Source organism: Talpa occidentalis, unplaced genomic scaffold, assembly GCF_014898055.3.
Source record: "Talpa occidentalis isolate TD23 unplaced genomic scaffold, MPIMG_talOcc4v2.1 talOcc4.3, whole genome shotgun sequence".
Taxonomy (NCBI): Eukaryota; Metazoa; Chordata; class Mammalia; order Eulipotyphla; family Talpidae; genus Talpa; species Talpa occidentalis.
Genome location: NW_023603184.1, coordinates 6,265,961 through 6,289,678, shown reverse-complemented (window position 1 = coordinate 6,289,678; position 23,718 = coordinate 6,265,961). Strand labels below are relative to the sequence as shown.

Below are 23,718 nucleotides of genomic sequence, written 5' to 3'. Positions count from 1 at the left end.
TCTCAGTGGCCCGCTCTCGCAGGGCACCCTGGGCTCAGGTTGGGTGGCCCGTGCCCTTTTCTTTCCAGAAGAACCCTCCAAAGTCGTGCCCGGCGCTCAGGGCCAGTCCAGCCCCCATGCTCCTCGCAGCCTGCCCCAGCCTCTCTCAGCGACGGAATTTTGCTCTTCTTCTCCTCGATTCCCTTCGTGGCTCTTTCACCCGCCCCTGCCCCAGTTCCCTGGGCTGCTGGTGAGGTGAGGACTTGCTGGCTGACTCCCAGGGCTCCCCTCCCCCAGTTTCAGGTAGAAACCAGACTCCTCCTGGCACCTGCCAGTGGCTCCTTGCCCTCCCTAAGCTCCCTGGCCCTCAGCCCAGGCCAGTGGCCAAGAAGGGCTCCCATCTCACCCTGGGCCTCGCTCTCCGCCAGCCTGCGGCTTTCTCCTCCCTGCCTAGGGCCAGCGGTGGGCAGGCTCCTCTCCAGCGGCCCGTGGAGTCTACGAGCCCATTTTGCAGATAAGGGAGTTGCGGGTCCATGGGGTGCAATAGCTTTGTCAGGGTCCTGTTGGAAGTCAGAGCAGAGCTGGGACCCAGGCCCACATCTCCTGGCTCTTCTCTTGACCTTGTAGCTGTCTCGACAGTAAAAACATCACTAACCTTTGCTTGTTATCCTGTCAGGGACCAGGGAGCTGGCCACACCTGGGACTCACCTGGGACTCAGCATGTTGGGGATTAGGGCCTATCATGAGGCCCAGCCTCCGCCTGGGCTCCGTGTCACGGCTGGGGGTGGTCAGGCCTAGGAGCATTTCACACCCGCTTTCTCTTCCTTCCTTCCTGATCTCTCACATCCAGAATGAGATCCTCCCAGAGATGTGGCCCGGAGAGTCTAAGACTAAAGCCAAGCATACCTGCCAGGGCTGGGGCTGTGGAGAAGGGGAGAGGCAGAGGCTAGGCTGCGGGGAACCCTCTCTAGTAGCTGGCTTGCAAAACTGACTTAATCACATGGAGAATCCACAACTCCCGGCCTGTGCCTCCTGAGTCTGATGCTCTGGGCTTCCTTAAACGCCGCTTCCACATGGCAAGAGTCAGATTTTTACCCCTAACCACCCCCTCAAACCCCCGCCTCCCACCACCCCTCCCCTTGGGGCTCTGTGGCTCAGAAGCACCATCTAGCCCACTGGCCTTGTGCTGTTCAAGCCCCTTCACCCCACTGCTATGCTTGCACACCTCCAGGGACTGCAGCTCACTCCCCAAGGCAGCTCATTGTGTCTTTTATATACAGTCTTACTACATTTTACGTATATAAAGAATATACAAATACTGTTTTGCTGTTAAAAAAGCATCACGTAAGAAAAGCAAAAGTCTTTTTTTGAGAAGCACAACATTCCTTCTTCCTCTGCAGGGAAACATCACTGTTATTACTTGCTATATAGGTTATTACTTTGTTATATATCCTTCTAGACTAGATGTTTTTCTCTTCATTGACACGTGTGACCTATAGGAATATGTACCGTTATGGTACACGCATGTGTTTAAACAAATGGTTTCATGGAATGCTGCTCATCCTGCAAGATGCTTTTCACAGCTAACACTGCACCTGGGCCATCTAGTCACGCTCTGACAGAGTGAGCTACCATCATTTTCTATTTTATTTTTCACTGCTACACAATCTAGAGATCATCATTGCTTTAGTCACTTCCCTTACTGCTGCACACTTGGGTTCATTCTGATGTTAGTCTTGTGCCTTCTTGGCATAACTAGATTAGCTGTTTAACTGTGGGTTAAAGAACCTGTTGCATTTTTTTTAAAGTGTTGTTTGATATTTAAAACTGTCCAGTGAGACTTTGCACAGAAGCAAATATCTCCCTGTGGCTCTCCCACAACGCCTGGGTCTCTTCTGTAGAACTGGAGAGAAAGCCTGCTCTCCATCCCTGCCAGTCCCCGGAGAGCTGGGAGCAGTAGCCCTGGCGCTTGGGACCTTTTCTCCTTCCCACTCAGGGTTTTCTGTTCTTACTCAAAAGGCACGATTGATTTGAGGGCCCACTTTCTTGGACAGCTGTTCTGGAAGGTGCCTTGATCCACTGCTGGAACCTGCTGGGGCTGGTTCCGCCCCTTACCAACTGTGTTTCTGAGAACGCCGCTTACCCGCGCTGTGCCTGTTGCATCCTCTGTAAAGCAGAGCTGACAAGCATTTAGTCACTGCCAGCTTTAGGACAGAGTAAAGTGCAGAACGCCCCACCAGGCACTCTGTAAATGCCTGCTGATGTTACCATTCTGGGGGACCCCCTCGCTGGGGGCAGGGAGCCTGTGTTCCCTGCGGGCAGCCTGCGGCGACTCCAGCCTTCAGTCTCTGCAACGGCTTCATCCCTCTGTCCACTGATTTCCCAGAGGAGGTTTCTGCCTGGGAATGCAGCAGGCGATCGGATTTCCGCCTGGCGTGGCCCTGCAGGTTCTGGCCCAGGGCCTACAGAGAAGGAAGGAGGTCAGCCTGACCCTTCCCTCGACTGTGGTGGCCAGGAGCCCGGTAACGTAACCCCACACCTTGGGCAGATTTACCAGTTCTCAATGAGGCCGTTGTGGCTGCAGATTTGATCTCCCGTGGCCGGCAGGGCGGGCAGAAGAAGAAAGCAGCGTGGGGCCAGCCTCTCAGGAGAGCCCTGGGCCTGTCTGGCCACACTGGCTGGGCCAAGCAGTAGTTTGCCTTTCAGCCCCCCGGGGGCAAACCACGGCAGATGATTGTGTATTTCGTGCAGGGCAAGGATGGTCTTTTAGCTGTTCCTCCTAACCCCCTTTCAGGTTCCAGGCCACCCTTACGGTGCCATCTAACTGGCTCCTCACAGACACCCTGTGGTCATTTCACTGATGTGGAAACTGAGGCCCAGAGGTTAAGCAATTTCCCAAAGTCACACGGCTTGGCATAGACCCAGACCCTCTGGCTCTTCTTCTGTTCTTTTCCTCAAGGCCACCCAGTGTGATGTCTTGGCAGACGGTACCCAGCCGTCCAGTCCCTCTTGACCACTTGCCCTCTGGGGTGTGGCATGTGTGGTCACTGAGCACAGTGGGAGGGGATCATTCCCTGGGGTGCCCTTCCCCAGTACCCCCCTGGTAACGGGGGCACCAGAGAACAGAGTCTGGCTGCTTTAGCCAAGACCACAGGCCTTGCTGGGAAGGGGACTTGTCCCATCCTGTGGCCTGCAACCACCTTGGGGACCCTGGGACTTCTCCCAGGGAGGCTGGAGAGCAGCCCTCACTCGGCCCATTTTAAGAGCGGAGAAAGTGTGGCTCGGGAAGCCCAGAGACTTGTCCGAGCTGGTGGATGACAGCGGCAAACTGGAACCTACCCCCGATTCTAGATATAGACCCTCACCAGTCACACTGCTGGGTCACACAGAGACATGGGTCCTGCCAAACCTTAGGGGCTGGCCACTAATGTCAGAGAGATGTGAGTTTGAACCCAAGAGCAGCTGTTGGTATTTATTGAGCGCTTACTCCATGCCAGGTATTTTCTAGTCCACTCTACTCTGAGCCTGTAATCTCACTTAATCCTCAGAATAACTCCCGCCACCATTATTACTGTCCATTTACAGCACAGGAAACTGAGTCACAGCGAGGCTAAGTGACTTCCCAAGGTCATGCGGGGGTGAAGCCAGGAGCTGAATGCTGGCAGTGTGGCTCCCGTGGTTCCCTGTGAACCCCTGCCTTGCCACAGGGGCGGAGACGCCACCTCATTCCCAGCACGCTGCCTGGTCCCTGCTCCGTATGCGTTTGCTGAGTGAATAATTGCATGAACGAGTGTGAGGCTTTGGGCATGTGTGTCAGCCTCTCTGAATATTGGTTTCCTCGCCATAAAATGGGTTTCAAGCCTCCTTGCCTTCAGGATAGGAAGGGACTGGTGCGATGATTTTTGAAGTGTTGAACTCGGGGTCACTCTGGGGAGGCAGTGCCTCTGAGCTGCTTGGAATGTGCTGGGAGTGGGTGTGCTGCCCTGAGTTGTCCCACTGGTAGCATCTGACGGCCCCCGGGATGGAGGGATGTTTTCTCTGAGTGGGTGCCTATGGGGTGTCACTCCTGGCTGGCCCTGGCTTCCTCTGGGCAAAGTGAGGGGCTGAGGGTGACTGTGACTGCTTTTGTGCTGGGCCTTTGCATTCCCATTGCACACGTTGCACATTCGCAGCCCCTGGCACTTCACCACATGTGTTCTTGTCTTTTACCAGGGCTCAGGGGGGATTGGTGACTTGCCAGGCAAGGAGCAAGATTCTAGTCTGCTCACCTACTGCCTTCTGACATGCCTGCTCCAGTTGCTCATGTGTCCCCTTTGGATTCCAAAGATGTGTGGAGGAGGGGGCTTGGGTCTCAGGGGTGACTCACCTCAGCTGCCTCCGCATGTAGGGATGCCCCTCCGCTCAAGTTGTTCTCTGTGTATCTCTGATAGCAGGCTCCCCGCAGGGGGACTCGGGACATGCAGTTCCCTCCTAGGCTCTGCCACAGGTTTGCTATGTGACCTTGGGTGAGAGCCTGCTCCTCTCTGGGCCTTGGTATATGGCCCTACCAAGTGAGACACCATGGGGCTCCCGATTCCTGCTGCTCTATCCCTCTTTAAGGGGTAGGATTTTGCCTCAAGGCCCAGTCTGGCATTTTCCTCAACCCTTTTTCAGATACTGGGATATTGGGGACCCTCCTCCCTTCGTCAGACCTCTGGGCTGGAGGTCAAGGAGCCATACTTGTGAAAAGTATAGCAGGGTGTGGTGGGGTTTGCCAGGGCCTCCCTGCTAGGTTCACTCTCCTCACCCCACCCGGAGAACTTGAGGTTTGGGGGGTCGGGGTGGGGGTAGGGCAGGGTGGGGAGAAGCTCAGCCTTTTGAATTCATGAGCTTTGGGTTTTATTCCGGGCTTTGCCACTTATATCTGGCTACCCACTTGTCCTCTCTGCACTGCAGTTCCCTCCTGTGAAATTGAGGAAGTGAAACTTTCCTCCTCAGGTTGAGGAAAGGAAGAAATGATTTGTGTGTGACTCCCCAAGTAACTCATTGACGCTTAGTAAGTCCCCAGTGGCCAAATGAGTATGGTGGGGAACGGGTCAGAGAAAGCTCTGGAAGTCTTACCAGCAGCCCTGGAGGTCAAGTCCAGAAATAGAAGACTCTGGAGACTGAGGCTTCTGATGGCCAGCCTGGCCGCTGCCAGCCCCCGGGAGGCCACTGAGCTGGCAGTGCGGGCTTTCCCTCCCTCCTGGGGCTGCTGGCTGCATAAATTACTCGGCAGCCTTTGGGCTAATTTTACCTTCTTGGTTTTCATGAATCATTTCCCATCCGGGGGTGTGTGAGAGAAATGGAAACGGCTCTGCCAGCTGGATGCCTGGGCGCCAGCCGCAGTGAACGTCCGTGGGGAGCCCTGCTTGCAAGCCCTGAGAAGGACCCTTCCTTGTACAGGCACCCCGGGAGCCCCAAAAGAACCCCCGAGAGCTAGTTCCTTCCAGCTAGCTCCCTGGGACTTTGGGTTATGATTTGGGGTCAGTGAGCCTGGGGCTGAAACTTGGGCCAAATAAATCTAAAGGGATTTGGCATCAATTTTTTTTTTTTCCCTTGATAGTCACTGGGTCTGTTTTGACCTTCATGGGGGAGTCCTTTGGCAGAGATACCCCTTGCAACCTATGGGGGTACATCTTTGTGGAGAATGCGGGAATGCTAAATTTTCATAGTCCCAGAATACGAGCTGGCAGGTCCTCCCAGAAAATAGATCCTAACCGCCTTGGGTAAACTGAGACTCAGAAGGGATTTATCCCAGGTCAGTGAATGAGTGAAAGAGGTCAGCCTAATAGTAATATACTGAGTGTTCACCACTTTGCTCACAACCACCCAGTTAGACTATTATTTCCATTTTATGGAGGGCTAGCCAGAGGCACAGGAGGTGAAATAACTTCCCAGACTACACAGTTGTGTCCGAGCCACGATTTGCATGCAGATAACCTTGCTCCAGAGCCCCCTCACATTCGCAACTTCTACGCCAAACTGCTGCTTTTTTTTTTTTAAAAAAAAAAATTATTTATTTTTTGCATGCAAGAGCTGGGGTGCAGGCCAGAGGAGCAGGGGATGAGAGGACCCACCAGAGACAGAGAGGGGAGCAGCGGGTGAGACAGGAGAGAGGTCTGCTGCACCATGTGGGTTAGCTCCCTGGCTAGGGATTGAACTCATACTGCAGTGGCTGAGGATAGCTTCATAGTGCTGCGACTTAAGCCCTTGTGCCACCAGGGAAGCCCCCAAACTGCTTCATGCCAGTGGCCCACAGGCCTGCTTTGCTCCCACCCTACTCCTCTCCCATGCCCCTTGCGAGTAGGTTTACGAGGTCACTGGGAGGTAGTCCTGGAGCCCCCACCCCAGCTCACACCCTCTTATTGTCTTCTTCCATTCACCAAGTGTGTATTGAGCCCCTGCTGGGTACCAGGAACCACCTGGGCACTGGGGGTTTGGGAGGCCAGAGTGGAGAGAGGCTGGGAGGCCAGCGAGATCTCGAGATAGCACCCCCATCTCACTAGAGGCTGGTTCTCAGAGGACAGTGTCTCACGGTACTTTGGACTCTGCCACGCCGGATTGAGATCCGAGGCCCAGGCAGAGAACACACTAGCACCACCCAGCACCCGAAACCAGTGGAACCAGCACCACCCAGCACTCGAAAATTACTACTTCGTAGGACCAACTGCTTGGTATTGCTTCTGATTTTCCAGAAAAGCTGAACATCCCTGTTTTTAATACGTAATCACCTGTTTCTTCAAAGTTGGCACCTAAAGGAAAAATAAATCTTAAGAAGAACAGCTGCCAGCCTGTAACCTATACATCCTTTCCTCTGCTGCCTCTCTACAGACCTGTCTCCAGTTGGAGCAGGCTCATTCCAGTTGTCCCTAGGGGACACCTCTCCCAGGAAATTCCTGCCATGGGAGACTCCCCATATTGGATTGCTGCCTTTGAGTAGCGGAGAGGGCATGGGCTTTGACTTGGGCAGACTCCAGACAGCTGCTGTGCTGCCTTGTTCAAGCAGTTTAACCTTTCTGAACCTCCATTTCCTATCTGAAAAACGAAGTTAAACTGCACTCACTAGGTTGTTGAAAGGAATAAATACAATCAGAGGGAAATGCAATTTAAACAAGAATAAATAAAAATAGAATATATTGGCTCAGCAAAGTGAGAAGTCCAGGTGCCTCTTAGGTCTTCAGGCATATTGGGATCCAGCAGTGCATACAGTGTCTTCAGGACTTGGTTTGTCCAGTTTCTCTGCTTTTTCTGCACTGGCTCCATTCATAGGCAGGCTGGTGGACAGGGAGCGCGGTGGCTGACTTCCAGTAGATCCATACATGCAGTCTATTCTTTCAGCAGTCTCTCTTTCCCGCAGATGCCTTCAACCCCCAAAACTGCAGGGGTGGACCTATACCCTCCCCTGCGCCATTCACAGTGAGCAGCAGAAACAGGTGTTGATTGCTCCACCCTAGGTCACGCTTCCATCCTAGGCTGAAGCATTGGAAGATGAGACTCCCCAAGGACACCAGGGGACTTGATGCCAGGAGAGGGAATGGATGTTAGTAGACAAGGCTAGACAGTCTGCCCAACCTCCTAATAGTAGCAGGGACCTGGTTACCCCAGAAAGCTCCTAGCACCTAGGACAGTGCCTGGCTCTGGGTAACCCTGGAACAAGTGGCCAGTGAATGAGTGGATATCCTTCATGGCGCATTAGAGCTCTTGGCACAGAGCCTGGCATCAGCCACATCCGTGCCTCCTTCCTGGAGGACTGGGGTGAAGGTCTTCCGTCCTTGCCAGGTTCACCTTCCCCAGGGAGTGTCTTGGTACTGCAGCGCCCGCAAAGGGGAGCTTGTCAGCTCATCGAGAAGCCCCAGAACACCTGTGTGTTGTGGCGGGCTCACAAACAATAATTATAATTGCGAGTGATCATACCACCGCGTAGGTGTTCATAGGTAGCAGCCTCCAAACATGTCTCCTTTGTTTATGGCTTTATTGCCCATGTCCTGATCACTAATTTCTCGCTCTTTTGAGAAGGAGCTGGAAGCAATGCTTCAGTTTCATTTAGTGTCAAGGGGGTTTGATCCACCCTCCAGGGGTGCCCTGGAGATCCGCCCTCCAGAGAGGATTGTGATCATAAAAAGTGGCACACCTGGCACAAGGCCGGGCGCCAAGCAAGGTGCTTACATAGACCAGGTTCCCTTTGACTCTTCACACCAAGGACTTAGTAGGAGGCCGTGCGTCTGAGCCCTTCCCTGAGCACATGGAATGATCACCAGTTCTTAATAAATGACTGCTGGCAGCACACGCATAGCGTCAGGAAGAACCTCACTTCACCGAGTAGGGGTAAGCGTGACCCACGCTCTGGATCAGCAAGGCAGTTTCTTACTCACAGCTTAGCAGACGGCAGGAGCACCTGCCCGGTGGCGAGGGCGAGCCACCCCAAGTCCCACAGGGGGGACAGGCAGATCCAGATGGTGACAGCAGGCAGTGGGTTACACTGCAGCGGAAGAACTCAGGGCTAAGGGCTGGGCAGCTTTTGTAGCAAGCAGTAAAGGAGCCAGTTCCCCTCCCCTGGGGGTGAGCGCAGTATTTATGCTGGAGTCACCTTGACCTGTTTAATAACCTATGTGACTAGCTACAGGCACGGCGGGGGTCAGAGGGGAGGCCTTTAGTTAGACATATCAACAAGGATGTGCAGGGATGCTGAGGGCCCAGGGTGCAGCCCATCCCCCCCACACCCCCCACCTTATTTGTCCAAGATGGAATGGGGGCCTGTGTGCCTGGCAGTGACTTGGAGGTGCTCATGCCTGCTCAGTGGTACATACTGTGACTTAGAGCCTCCTGCAGTTTAGACTCATGCATCTTGAACTGCAACTTGCATACAAATCACCTGGGGACTTCCTTTCATCAGGCAGACTGATTCCGGAGGTCAGGTGTAGAGCCAGGGACTCTGCGTGTCTAATGAGCTCCATGTGATGCTGACACTGCGGGTCTGCGGACCGCACCTTGAGAAGAGAGGATTTAGGTGACTTTAGAGGTTTCTTTTAATTCCGAGATTCTAGGCAAGACTGGGCAAAGAAGCAGGCTGTGAGAATGTGGGGGCGAAGGGCTGTGCAGGAGGGAGGAAGAGGAGACCTCTGTCCCTCCCTCTGCAGGCCTTCCTGGCCTTCCTCTTGGTGTCCGAGCGCAGACAGTGGGACCCTCTCCTGTGGCCGGTGCAGCCCTGTGCTGCCTCTCCAGAGTCCGACCTGGCTGAGTTGAGGCTCAGCTCTGTGGGTGGTGGGTTGAGAGGCATGTAGGAGCCAGGAGAACAGGGGCTGGGTGTGGGGCCGCCAGCACAGGCTGGATATTGGTGGGCTCTGGGAGGGCCTGAGCAAGTCACTTCCCCCCTGGGCTTCAGTTTCTGTCTAGAAAGGAGGGGCTTGGACCAGGAAGTCCAGGTGCGTCCTTTGGGCTGCAACAGCCTCGAGGATGCAGTGAGACTCACCTAGCCCTACCCTTACCTTGAGAGTCACGGGTGTGACTTGGAGGCAGATGGCTTAGTTCTGTTGTCCTCATTCCCATCCCAGGGGGATGGAGCCCAGGAAAGCAGAGGTGTTGGGTCTCCCGCATCTGCTTGTCCCCCTTAAAGTGATCTACATCTCATTTTTTAAAAAAGATTTATTTATTTATACGAGAGCTGGGGTACAGGCCAGAGGCACGGGAGGGTGAGCGGATTCACCAGAGACAGATCTCAGCCTCTTTGCATCATGACCTTCCCTCTTCTGCTTTGTCATCTGAAAGAGCGGTCTCCCTGAGCCCCTGAGTCCAGAGACCCCTCCACTGCTTACGGCCTGCCTCTACCCCCCACAGCCACTCACCCCCTTCTCCCCAAGCCTTATGTGGCTGTGCTTGACTCAGTGCTTGGAGCTGCACAGCCTGACTTCAGGGTCCCCTTCCATGGAGACAGCAGGGCTGGGCGGGGGGAGTCCCTCGGCCCACCCTCCCTCTGTCAGCAGATGCCTCCTCCCCTCCTGCTCTTCTCAGTGTGAGGGTGGGGTGTCCTGGGATTTATTTCTTAAACTATTACTACTAATATGTATCATTTTACTTTTTATTCTGCAAGAAAGGTAGGTGGAAGAGTATAATAAACTTCCACGTGCCTACCTGACAATTAATATAACTCTTAGGCATGACTAATCTATTTTTTTTAAATCAAAGCAGCACGCATCTGGTATCAAATTCAGTGCGAAGTCCCTCTCCTCCGAGCCCTCCTCCCTGGGAGCAGCAGCTGTCACCGCCTGGAGCCATTCTGTGCTCACAGGAGCATGTATAAATGTGTGTGTCCTTTTTATTAAAATGGTGCGTGTTTGTTTTCTATACCGCATTTATACAGCTTGCTCACTGCGTCCAGATGCCGTTCTAAGTGTGTTACCAATATAGGTTCGTTTCATCCTCCTAACGAACGGCCTTATCAGGCAGGCGCTGTTCAGATCCCCAGAGAGGTTCATAACTCCCTGACATCACGCAGCGGTACCTGATGCAGGGGGGAGTTGAGCCCGCGCAGCCCAGGACCGAATCCACACTCTCAACCACCCCTTTCTGCTGCCTCTCACATTATACACACTGCCTTTACCTCTCTTCTGTTTTCCCCACCAGTTCTGTAACCCATTCAACAAAATGTGTGTGTGTGTGTGTGTGCGCGCGCGCTTATCTGGTACCAGGTATTGTGGCAGTGATAGACAAAACAGATAAGCCTTTCTGCCTTCCTAGAGTTCACCTAGAATTTGGAAAAGCAGATAGCAAATGACATAAATACACAGCACATGCACTTGATGGAGAGTAGAGGGGAAATACAGCAAGGTAGGAGGGATAGGAAGTGGAAGGGGCTGCAATTTTCTGTAGGTGGCCAGAGGATGTGACATTGAGTGAAGGACCTGAGGGGAGTGAGCCCCGAGGCTTCTGGGAAAGAATGTTCAGGCAGAGGGAACAGCCAGTGCACAGTCTCCTGTTGCAAGTTGAGCAAGGCAGCCCCTGTGGCTGGGGTGGGAGGGTTGCGCGGATGAGGTCTCAGAGGCAATGGGCGCAGACAGCTTCCAGGTGCCAGGGAGGAGCTGTGCTCTGTGCTTTTCATGAGATGGGGTGCCTGGGGGGGCTCCTGGGCAGGAACTGCCATTTCATCTGACTTAGTTTGTAACAGGTTCACGGGGACTTCGGGGTGGAGAATAACGGGCAGCGGGGCGGTGGGGAAGCAGGGAGGTGGCCCTGCTGGGCCTGCAGCCCTCCAGGTGACAGGGAGAGGAGGCTGGCGGCTTGGAGGAGAGGGTGGAGCTTGTTCCTTCGCTTCCTTCTTGGAAACACTGCCTGGTATGCGGATCCGCTATCATTTATTTAACCAACCTCCAGATGGACACGTTGGTTGTTTTCAGTCTTTTGCTATTCCAGACCGTGCAGCAAAATACTCTTATACACACATCTTGGAGGAATTCCTTAGAAGTGAAATTGCAGGATCGAAGGAAGTTTACACTCCCCCCAGTGGTGCATGAGAACCATTAGGTGGTAGCTTCAGTTCACGTCTCCAGCAGAGGGGAGAGGCTGGGGTGTGTGAGGGCTAGAGGCAAATGCTGCAGCTCCATCCAACTGGCCCCTTGTAGACCAAGGCATCTTCAAGCTGGATGCTTGATGGAGGCACAGCCAGAGTTCAGGAGCCACCTGGAGTAGACTCACAAGTGGGTGGGGCCTGTATGTTTAGGGGTTTTCAGGGTACCATTGAGGATGACCTACCGCTGCCTGGTATGGAATCACCATGCTGCAGGGACTTGAGTAACAAGAAGTGTGTCCTGAAGTGCAGCAGTCGGGCAGACATAGGACCAGTGCTCAGTGTCTTCGTGTCCATTAAAGTTCCCATCTCTGAGATGATTTCCGACCCCTGCCAATGCTTTGATTCTTCAACACCAACTAGTTGTTCAGCACTTCAATTCTGGAACTCTATCTGGATTAACACAGACCTCAGTCCCACAAGACTGTCCCCAGGCACAAGTATTCCCACCATGCTCCCTCTCCTGTCTCGCCCGCTGCTCCCCTCAGCAGTGTATTTCAGTAGTTCCGCTGTTCTACTCCCCACTCTGCTCTGGCGAATCCTCTCGGCCCCCCCCACCTCTGGCCTGCATCCCAGCTCTTGTATGCATAAATAAATAATCTTTAAAAAAAATCTAGCACCTAACCTGCAACCTCCAAGCCTGCCCCTTTCAAATGTCTCAAGGAAAACCATTAACTTGACCTGTTACACCAGAGTTTTGCCTATTATTTTTAAAAAACATCATATAAATGGGATGAATCATATGCCATGTATTGTTTAGAGTCTGGTTTCTTTTCTCAGCATTATGACTCATCCATATGATATATGTAGTTGTAACTTGTTCATTCTCAGTTCTGCAAAGTATTCTACCCAAGTTATTTTTTAAACATAAAGGAGTATAAAGACTGTTGTACAGTGGCGCAAGGGGTTAAGCCTCAGCACTGTGGAGCTATCTGCAGCCACTGCAGCACAAGTTTGATCCCCAGGCAAGGAGCTGACCCATATGGCGCAGCAGACCTCTCCTGTCTCGTCCACTGCTCCCTTCAGCAGAGTATTTCAGTAGATCTGCCTGTTCTGCTCCCCACTCTGTCTCTGGTGAATCCTTTCACCCTCCCACACCTCTGGCTTATACCCCTGTTCTGGTATGCATAAATAAATAAATTTAAAAAAAAAAGACTGTTGTACAGCTAGTTCCCTGTAATCATCAGGACAAGTGAACCAGTGTGCAGAATTGCTTTGTTTTTGTTTAGAATGAGAGCAGGTGTTAGCCTTGGTTATCACATAAGTGGGGAGCATAGGAAAATGAATGAATTATTATGTAATGCTGCCATCTGTGTAGCAGACCCCTGATCCTTGTGCTCAAAATAGGAATCATAAAGATAAATAAAAACAGAGGTGCTGTATGTTAGAAATATTGAAGCCCTTATTGATTCATTTATTCATTCATCAAATATTCATCAACTGCACTTATATGCCTGCTATTTAGTGTGTGGGTTTCTCCTTCCTCTTAACTAATTAGTTGAATCTTAACATCTAATGACAATTGCATAAAGGTGAATCTTAGATATAGTCACAAGCAATTTCTAAACTGAGTATGAAGAGTTCCTTTAAAGAATTTTTAAGCAACATTTTCTCCCTCATAAGTAAAAAGAAGAAACCAGGAAGTCCCTCTATGCAATCCTCCCAGATGACCACTGGTGATACCCCAAAATGTACCCCCCCAGACTTGTGTGTGCAAATCTACCTACCTACCTATTATCTATCAATCAGTCAATGGAGTGATTTTACGTCTATCTTGTATAACCTTCTCTTAGAAATACTTTATTTTTTAGAGCACTTATATGTTCACAGCAAGTTCCAGCAAGTACAAAGTGTTCTCATGTACCTTCTTCACCCCTCCAAGTCCTCTCCCCTGCACACACCCCTGCCCTGTGGACATTCCAGATCAGAGAGGTGCCTTTGTTGCCACTGCTGAACTTACACTGACACATTATCACCCACAGCCCATAGTTTACATTAAGTTTCATTCTTGTTGTTCGTTCTGTGGACACATGTGTAACAGCATGCGTGCACCGCTGACAGCCTCATACAGAGTAGTTTCTCTCTCCTAAGAATCCTTGTGCTCTAACTTTTCATCCTTCCCTCCCCCAACCTGTGGTAACCACTGATCTTTTTACTGTCTCTGCCAGTGGGCAGAACGAGGAGCACCCCAGGACCCCCAAACCTGTCTACTCTAAGTGGGTTCTGCTATCCACCACATCAAGACAAACATACTATGTGTGAACAAGACATTCGATGGAAAAGAACTTTAATACAATTAGTGTGCAACGGAGAGAGGAGATGGGAAAGAATAGTTAAAATAGTTTCCAATTAAACTCACAGGGTTACCCATCCCTTGCAGGGGTAGATGCCCAGCCAAATAGGGCTGGCCCAAAGCAGGGCTGCTGAGGCCCGAAAGCTGCTACCAGTCTAAGGCATCTTCTGGTGGGGAGGCATAGGGAAGGGGCAGAAGGAGTCAGACGAGTCTGGAAGGAAAGGAGCAAAATCAAAATCAAGATAAAGGCTGCCATTGCCAGCCTCCCCACGGGGCCTCTTGCCTTCCATGTCTCCCATGGCCCTGGTACAAGCCTAAGGCCAAGAAGCAAGCGTGGCTTCTCCTTCACCTGTCTCTGTGCTCCATCTGTGTCCTCCAGTCCTCTTTCTCCATCCCTCTCTGCTTCTTCCCCTTCTTCTTTCTCTGTTCTCCTTCCTCTTCTACCTTCCAGTCCTTTCCCCAGTCTTTTCTACCTTCACCTCCCTGCCCAGCTCCACCCTTCCCTAGGGTGGGGCAGGTCACCTGGAACATCACCTTCTTCCCTGCTTTCACTGTTACAGCGCCATAGTTTTGCCTTTTCCAGAATGTCATATAGTTGGAATCACATTGTCTATATCCTTTTTCAGATTGACTTCTTTCACTTAATGATGTTCATTTTTATTTAACATGTGTTGAGCATGTGTTTTCATATCAATAGCCTTGTAATGCCTTGTTACTTTCTGTCTAATATTTTATTGTATACTATCTATTCATTTATCTCCTGTTTTTGAGTTTTAAGTTGTTTGTTGTTTTTGTTTTGCTAATAAAATAGTGTTGCTGGGTCCTCCCTGGTGGCACAAGGGGTTAAGCATCAGCACTATGAAGCAATCTGCAGCCACTGCAGCTTGAGTTTGATCCCCAGCCAGGGAGCTGACCTGCATGGCACAACAGACCTCTCCTGTCTCACCCGCTGCTCCCCTCAGCAGTATTTCAGTCAGTTCTCCTGTTCTGCTCCCCACTCTGTCTCTGGTGAATCCTCTCACCGCCCCCCCCCCCCACCTCTGGCCAATACCCAGCTCTTGTATGCATAAATAAATAAATCTTTAAAAAAATAGTGTTGCAGAGGACAGCCTTGTGGGTAAATCTTTGCACACAACTGAATTATTTCCTTAGGATAAATTCCTGGACGTGGGATTCCCACAAAGATTTTGCTCCATTCAAGGTTTTTAGAATGTGTTGCCAAATTGCCCTCCAGAAAATTTACACCACCAATTTATATTCTACCCAGTAGCATAGAAAGGTATTCCCCCACACGCTCGCCAACTCTGAATGTTATCAAGATTTTTAATCTTTGCCAGCTTAATAGAGGAGAAATGCTATTTGTTTGTTTTAATTTGTATTTATTTGAGTATTAAAAGTTTTATGAGCTTCCATGAACCATATTGGTCAATTTGTCTTTCTTCATGTTTTTTCATGACCTTTTCCATTTTTTTTTTCTGTTGGGTTAAACATCTTTGTATTATAGCTTTATTGAGGTATTTTTATTCATTTTTCTTTAAAACTTTGCTTTTAGCCCTATTAAAAGTGTATTTATCTTTTATATTTTATCTTTTATTATCACTTTCCCTTTATTATACTTCTATCAAAATAAATTTGCACATCTGTCTTATGTATAAATTGAAGATATATAATTTATTCTTTCTAGAGGCAGTGCTTACTGGACATGTAAGTTCAACAGTAATTCCAGGTTCTTTTTTACTACCCTCATAATTTGTTGTTAAGAACCATTAGTTGGACCTCCTATTTTTCAGGAAGGGGAAACTGAGGCTCAGGGCAAGGCAGGAACTTGTTCAGGTCACTTAAAATCTTCCTGGCACAACCAAGGCTCAGGATACCCAGGGCTCAGGACAGGTCAGTATGTAAGTTGGACTAGTCCCCTAACTCCTATCCCTTTGTTATCAGAGGGGACAACAAAGGATGCTGCCAAATTCTCATAGTGCCAGCCTCTAGGGAAACCAAGTGGGCACAGACTCCCAGTCCTCTGGCCACATTGCTGCTGGGCATTCCAGGACCCTGGAGCCCCGCCAAGGGTGAAAACAGAGCTGCAAGCTCCTGAGCTGCATTCTGCCCCCTCCTCTTGAGTTTGCATCTCATTGCTGGGTTTGCAACATGCCTAATCTCTGCGTGTGCAGACTCAGAGGAGCCAGCTGAGAGGGAGAATTGCCAGAAGCTTGGAGTCCTCTGCGAGGCCTTCAGACCACCCCTCCCCCAAGCCCCTTCCTAGGCAAGCAGGGCCAGAGCAGTCTGCAGAAATGGTTGCTGGAGCTTCACCTGGCCCAGGCCTGGCAGTGCCCCCCCTGGAGATGAAATCAGTGAAGGACGTAGCCCTTGTTCAGTCTCTCTGGTATTGCCACATCCCATCTTTTTCCTCCCTGCTTCCATGGTCTTTCATTGCAGACAGAGAGTAGTTGTAATAAAAATCAGTCATACAAATCTTGGTTCTCCTAGCAGCTGGACTCCTCCAAGAATGGAGAAAACCTGATTGTGCAGACAATCAATAAATATGTGTCAGATAATGAGAACTCTGTAAGCCATCCTCTTTCCCTTTTTGCTTTAGCTGCCAGGAGGCTCAGAACTGAACGGAAAGCTAGATCACTACTGCCCATGTAGCAGACTCTTGGGTTAATGGGCATAACTTTTTTTCTATGAGGCCTCTGGTGGTTTAATTGCCCTGTGTGGTGTGTATGTATGTGTTATAAATCATCACAAACCTACAAACTGATGAAGGTGGGATGTACATGAAAAATAAAACTTCCTCTCAAACATTTCCAGTTTCAGATGCTCACTTTTTTCCAGGAGGATGGTTTTCCCAGGATCATTTAAGATTTAGAAAAATGTCCGTGTACCTCTTTTTCTCTATCTTTCTCTCAGTCTCCCTTTCCCTCCTGACGTTTTTCTGTTCTTCTTCTCTCCAGCTTACCCTCCACCCTTTATTCTCTTAATTTTGCCTACTTTCCCTTCTCCTTGTTTTAGTCACTCTTCCATGCCCTCTCTCCTCTCTCCTCCTGCTGCTCACCATACCCTAACTTTTATCACCTTTATTGCTCATGGGAACAGCCAGGTAAGTATGATTACCTCCCTCTTACCAGGAAAGAATTAAGGTCTAGAGAGTTTGAGTGAAGTGCCTGTGGTAAAGCTGCTTATACTTTGCAACTTTTCAGATTCTGACCCCAGGTCCCATCTTTCTTGCCACCCAACTTGCGTGGCAGAGATTACCAAGAGACTGTCCATAGAGAAGAGGATGAAAAACAATACCCCACACTCCCTTCTGTGGTTTCTTAAGAGTTAAGGCTCTAAATGGACTTGGCAGGACCTTGGGGGAGGGAGAGCAGTAAATTCCCCCAACCCCAGAAACATTGTGGTATGGGTCATTTGGACATAAATTCATCTGATAAGTGTTTGTTGGGATATAGTATGTGCTAGACAAGACTGAGAGCAGAGTAAGGGGAGCAAGGCACCTAGGGTATAAAATAAAAGGGGGCATTCACTCTTAGGTGCCAAGCCCGCAAGCGTGGTCCTTGAGAGCAAATGTCCCCATAAAGTCCATGGCCTAGCATCTTGCTTGTCTCTAGCTTGGTGCCGGTGCCAGGCAGTGGTGAGCAAAAGGGAACTTACAATCTATTATGAGTAAAGGAACTTCATGCTAACCAAAGACTGTTCCAAGTGTGACAGGTGCCCGGAGGAAAAGGATGTGGGACTAGAAGAAGGTATTATTATGAGGTGGGGGTGAAGGGTGAGGGGTGAGGATGGGTAAGGAGTTTTCCACATACCCTGCAGTAGGGGACACAGCAAGTTCACAGTTCGGATGGAGCAGGAGAGCCCAGTGCAAAATGTTCCATGTGCCTGTTCTTTTTTTTTTTTTTAAAGATTTATCCATTTATACAAGAACTGGGGTACAGGTCAGAGGCACAGGAGGGTGAGAGGATTCACCAGAGAAAGAGTGGGGAGCAGAACAGGCAGACAGACTGAAAGCAGTGCTGAGGGGAGCAGCAGGCGAGACATGGGAGGTCTGCTGTGCCATGTGGGTATCTCCCTGGCCGGCCGGAAATGGAACCTGCCCTGCAGAGGATGCGGACAGCCCCACAGCCATGCAGTCAACCTGCTGTGCTCAACCTGCTGTGCCACTAGGGAGGCCCATTGCACCTGTTCTAATCAAGTGCCAGTTTGCAAATAATTCACTTAAAAAGTAATCCAACCCAATGGAGAGAAGTCAAAGCCACCCCTTAAGGAAGTCACTCATAGCCACCTTCCTCACCAGCTTTCTTCAGGAAGAAGTCCAGAAACCCTGCCTAGCTTCCTCCAAACCCATGCCTGCCCCTTTAAGGTGGCAATGTCTGTGGTAGAGTCCAGTATTTGCCACCTTAGCCAGAAGAAAACTTGGCAGCACGGGGATGTTAAATGGCCTGTTGTATTAGTTAGCTGGGACTGCGCGACGCTGTAGTTATAAGAAAAATAATGATTGACATTCAGATGACCAATTCTGTATCTCCCCTGAGGTTTCTGACTTAAGGCTCCCAAAGCTTGGAATTTCTTAAGTGTAGAGGGCGATTAAGGTGTCTTTTGTTATATAAATGAGGTGTCTTTTGGAAGCACCTACGGGTGGGGGTGGTTGCTTGGAAAACCCACCCTGTGATTAGTCGGTTGGAATCTCCAGCTCCACCCCCTGACATCGGGGATGGAGAGGGCAGGAGATTGAATACAATCACGAAAGGCCAATGAATTACTCAGTCATATTTATGTAATGAAGGCTCCATTGAAAACCCAGAAGTGCAGGGTTCCAAGAGCTTCCAGGTTGGTGGACACAGGGAGACCTGGGGAGAATGGTGCATCTGGAGAGGGCACGGAAGCCGCTGCACCCCTTTCCACATACCTTGCCCTGTGTATCTCTTCCATTTGGCTGTTCCTGAGTCAGATCCTTTTAATAATAACCTAGTGACCTAGTAAGTTTCTGAGTCCTGTGAACTTTTCTAGGAAATTGACCCCTCCCAGGAGTGGATCTTGGTAACACCTGATTTATAGCCAGTGGTTTGAAAGCACAGGTACTAACCTAGACTTGCAGTTACCATCTGAGATGGAGGGGGTCCTTGGAACCTCCTATTTGTACTAGACTGGGGAGCACAGGCATCTTTAGTGGGGGTTGGGGAAAGGGACAGTCTTAGCAGACTGAACCTTTAGCCTGTGGAATCTGATGTTTTGTCCAGGTAGCGAAAGGTTCTGTTGCATTCCGGCTTCCTGCATGGACCTTTCAGGTAGAGTGTCAGAATTGAGCTGAAATCTCAAGCACCCAGCTGGAATTTGAGCATTGCATGTTCGATGCATTGCATGTTCTAGCTTACCTCCCCTCCCCCAACCATAAATACACATTGGAAATTGGGTCCAGGCACTCATTAAGGCTGTCATAACATTATCCCATGGGTGGGGGAGGGATGCTTAAACAACAAACACTGATTTCTCACAGTCCTGTTCCTGGTGACAGCTCTCTTCCTGGTTTGCAAGCCGGTGCTCTCTCTGTCCTCAGGTGGCAGGGAGAGCCCTGGCGCTCTTCCCCTTCTTATAGGGGCACCAGTCTATTGGATTAGGGCCCCACCCTTATGACTCAGTATAAGCTTTCTGTTCTCATAGACCCTGTCACCAAATACCTTGAGGGTTAGGGCCTCAACCTGTGAATTTCAGAGAAACTCAAACATTCAGTTCTTAACACCTGCCCAAGGCCAGTCAGTGGGATTGGAACCAGGCACTGCTGCTCAGGACGTTGGGCTCCTAACCCCTAGATTTTTCTGCCTGCGGATGGGTTGTGTGTGAGGGGCCCGCGTGTAAGTGAGATGCGCTCCTGGGGCAGAGCTGCGTCGTGATCCTCTACTAACCCATAGGGCGCTGCCCCACCTGGCGGCTGGACAAGCTGTGGGCTGAGGTGTGAACTCACTTCTGGGTGAGCCCCGTGATCCTTTCAGAAGAGGACCGTGCCGAGGTGAAGCACACCTGCAATATGATGCATGAATGTGGGGGCTTCGCCTGTTTTCAGTTTACTCAGGACGTCCCAGGGGCCACTCTAGCTTCCTTGAGGAATGGACCGCGTCACCTTGGACAAGTCACTTTACATCTCCCAGACCTAGGTTTTCCCCTCCGTGACCCCCAACTCCCGGCGAGGGGCTGGGGGCCATTCCGTGGGCTACGCGGGCCACCGAGCACCAACCGTGGCGCCCCTTGCCAGGCCCCCAACCTGGGCGCGCAGGCGGGGCGGGGGCCGGCGGCGGCGCGCGGCGGGGCGGGCTGGGTGTGCGCTCGGGTGGCGCCGCAGGCCGCGCTGCAGCCCTGCGGAGTCCGGGGCGGGGGCGAGCGCGGGGGGCGCGCGGGGGGCGGGGGCCGCTCTCGCAGTTTGCGGTCCGGGTCGCCTCGGTCGCCCGCCCGCCCCGGGACCCAGCCCCCCCGGCGCGATCGCCCGCGGGAGACGCCCGCCCCGCGCCCCCCGGCCCGCGAGGGGGCCGGGCCCCCGGGAGGGGCTGGAATTCCTTCCAGGCGGGGCCCCTCCCGGCCGCCAGCCAGCTGCGCGCCCCGGGGCCGGCGAGCAGCCACATGCCCCCGCAAGGAATGCCGGGCCGCGCGGGGCGGGCGCTGGGCAGGGCCGGCCGGCCGGGCGGGGAGCTCCCCGCCGGGAGGCTGGTGAGAGCGGAGGGCGAGCCCGCGCCCCACCCCCGGCCCCCCGCGCCGCCGCCGCCCCGGCCCGGCCCGCCCGCCCGCGGGTCCCGCACTTTCCCCGCCGGACACGCGGCCGGGACGCCCGGGGCGGGGGCGGCCCGGAGGCCGGGGCCGCCCGCGCCCCCTCCGCGCGCCCCCGGCCCCGCCGGCTCGGAGGAGGGGGCCGGCCGTCGTGCTTCCCCACACCCCTCCCCGCCGCCGCTGGCTTTGGGGCCCCGGTGGGGAGCAGCGGGCTGATTAGCCGAGGAGCAGGGGTGTGGCCAGCGGGGCCGGGGCAGTGAGTCACACGCGCGCTCGCCCAGTCCCGGGCCGCGCGCGGCCCCAGTCCGGGCATCGAGCCTCGCGCCGCCTGGCCTCAAGAGTGTCCCCGGGCCTGGCATGAGGACGCTGGGGTTCCGAGGGAGGGGCTGACACCCAGCGCGGTGGTGGAGGCGGGCGGTAAGCAGTGGGCTGGGAAGACGCCCCCAGAGAAAGTGGGGTGGGGCTTGGAGTCGGGGCGGGCCTGCCAGCCCCCACCGGGACCCCCAGGCCCCGCCTGTACCTGCTCCGAGCTGGCGAAGCGGGCCTGGCTGCATTCCCTGGCAGCTTCTGGGTGAGGGGCTGGGCAGCAGGCGCCGAGGCCATTTCGAGGGCCCGCCCACCCCGGGCCCAGCTGGACTCCAGCAGATCCCGTCCCTGCTCCCCACCGCAGACTTGCGGGGCGGCTACTGTGCTTTTTCATGCCCTTTGCCCTTTGGTCTCGGGGTCCAGGCTGTACTTTCCAGGCCTCCCTGCTGGCCTGAGCTGTCCCTCCGCCCCTGACCCCGTGGGGCTGGTGGCTCCAGCCATCCCCAGGACCAGCCCGGGATAGAAATGGCATTTCCTCTTGGCCGGGCTACAGCTGTTTTTGTTGTCTGTGTTCTCAAGCGCTTCCTCTGGGGATGGCAGGGAGGGTAACCAGACTCCACGGGACCCCCGCTTGCCCTCTCCCCCACTCACCCCTCTTCCCTGTTTCTTTGATCCTCTTCCTGTGCTGGTCCCGCCTTCCGCGTCCCCAGGACAGAATGACTGAGAACATGAAGGAGTGCTTGGCGCAGCCCAAGGCGGCCGTGGGGGATATGGTGACCGTGGTGAAGACCGAGGTCTGCTCGCCCCTCCGCGACCAGGAGTATGGCCAGCCCTGGTGAGGCCCCGCGTGGGGACAGGAGAGGGGGAAGGGGCATGGCTGGGCTGGGTTGGCTGGAGACCCTGGGGAGAGCCCCACTTCTGCCCGCCTCCCTTAACCTGCTCTGGGCAACTCCTGGGCCCAGAAGTGAGCTCTGGCTCCCGATGGACCCAGGAGCCCAGGAGGTGTGGGTTCAGGTCTCGACTTCTCTCTCTGCTGCCACCTGCACTGAACAGGCAGGCCGACTGGGCGCCTCTGCCTTCTCCATGACCCCATGATGTCCCGGCCAGGTCCGCAGCTCCTCTGCCCACTGGCCTCTCACTCCCTGACAGCTTCTTTGCTTTCTTTACTGGCCCCTGTCCTGGCAGCTCTAGGAGACCGGACCCCTCAACCATGGAAGTGGACCCCAAGAAACTGAAGGGGAAGCGTGACCTCATCATGCCCAAAAGCTTCCAGCAAGTGGACTTCTGGTGTAAGTAGAACTTGGGGCTCTTCCTGGGCTGCCCCTCCCTTTGCCTCCCACCCCCTTCTCTGTGTAGAGAATTTGCGGGAGTAACACACGCTCACCTATGATGAACCAGACATGGGCCCAGGGCTGGTTCATCCTCACCATTGGTCACTGAGGGGCCATTAGTGGCCAGCTGAGGGTACAGGGAGGTGTGGTGAGGGGCAGCACCTACCCCGGTCTCCCAGCCCACACATGCATCATTGCCTTCCAAACCCAGGCCCATCTGACTGCAAAATCTTGCATTCTGCTCCTTTTTCAAACTGGAAACGGAGGGAGCTACTGGCTTCTTTAGTCTGGGTAGACGCATTCTTTGAGCCTCTAGGGAGAAACATGGTTTTTGCTGCTGAAAACCCAGTGGCCTGTGGCTGACTGGGGTGGAGCCAGGGCTGCAGCTCCTGTGTAGTACACTTTCCTCGGGTCTACGCTCTTGTCAGGGTGGGCTCCTCATCATTCCCTCAGCCACCTCCATGGGGGTCCTACCACTTGTCAACAGCTGAGGCTCTTTCTCTTTCCATCCCTCCAGTCTGCGAGTCCTGCCAGGAGTACTTTGTGGACGAGTGCCCCAACCATGGTCCCCCGGTGTTTGTGTCTGACACGCCGGTGCCTGTGGGCATCCCAGACCGGGCTGCCCTCACCATCCCGCAGGGCATGGAGGTGGTCAAGGAGGCCAGTGGTGAGAATGACGTGCGATGCATCAACGAGGTCATCCCCAAAGGCCATATTTTTGGCCCCTACGAGGGGCAGATCTCCACCCAGGACAAATCAGCGGGCTTCTTCTCCTGGCTGGTGAGTGTGCCCCGCTGTTCCATGGGAGAGGGTGCTGGCACGCGCGAGAGGAAGCCAGCAGGGGGAGCTGTTCTCTGGCCCAAGCATTTTTCACTGCAGACTTGTGGCTAATGGCTGCTGCTGTCCCCTTGTGGGAGCAGAGTGGCGGAGACCCTTGGTGGGCAAGGCCATGCTAAGGAGCCCTGGCAGTCGTCGGCAGAATCAGTGGAGGGGCGCTTTCCCCATGAATCCTCGTGTGTGTCTGGCCAGCCATTCATGGCATGAAGGAAGGGCTTACCCAAGCCCTTGTCTGGAGAGGGTGACTTGTTGCTGGGGGCTTTGGGGGTGCATGACGTTCAGCTGGAGACGCAACAAGCCCAGGTGCTGGAGGTAAAGCCTTCAGCACAGGAGACATGAACCCTGCCCGCAGGGAGCAGCCACTCTGGTGGGGAGAACAGGCGTTCTACCCGGGTGTCCATGTGTGGCAGATGGTACCAGTAGGGAGTCCTGGATGCTCTGGGAACAGGGGGAGCTGGCTTATCGAGCTCAGGAATTGGGGGGAGCCCGAGTTCAATATTTCAGCCTGCTGTGCTCCTCACTGTCTATCTAATGCGACCTTGGAGGTGTCACTTAGCCTCTGTGCCTGTTCTGTAACAGGATAGTCGAGGGTGATAGTGAAGATTAAATGAGTGGATGCTGTAAAATGCTTAGAC

The 23,718-nt window shown here is 53.1% G+C and overlaps 1 protein-coding gene across 4 annotated transcripts in view; it reads left to right on the top strand.

The window, feature by feature from the left end:
- Positions 1-23,718, top strand: part of PRDM11 (PR/SET domain 11) — a 99,523-nt gene that overhangs the window by 27,373 nt on the left and 48,432 nt on the right. For 3 of the 4 annotated variants that reach the window (XM_054699249.1, XM_054699248.1, XM_054699250.1), the window contains 3 exons: positions 21,626-21,750; positions 22,101-22,204; positions 22,764-23,026. In XM_054699249.1, coding sequence (XP_054555224.1) covers positions 21,626-21,750; positions 22,101-22,204; positions 22,764-23,026 — 492 coding nt within the window. Of the gene's footprint in view, positions 1-20,914; positions 21,027-21,625; positions 21,751-22,100; positions 22,205-22,763; positions 23,027-23,718 lie in introns of those variants that run through there. The other variant, XM_037522406.2, reaches the window with a different exon arrangement.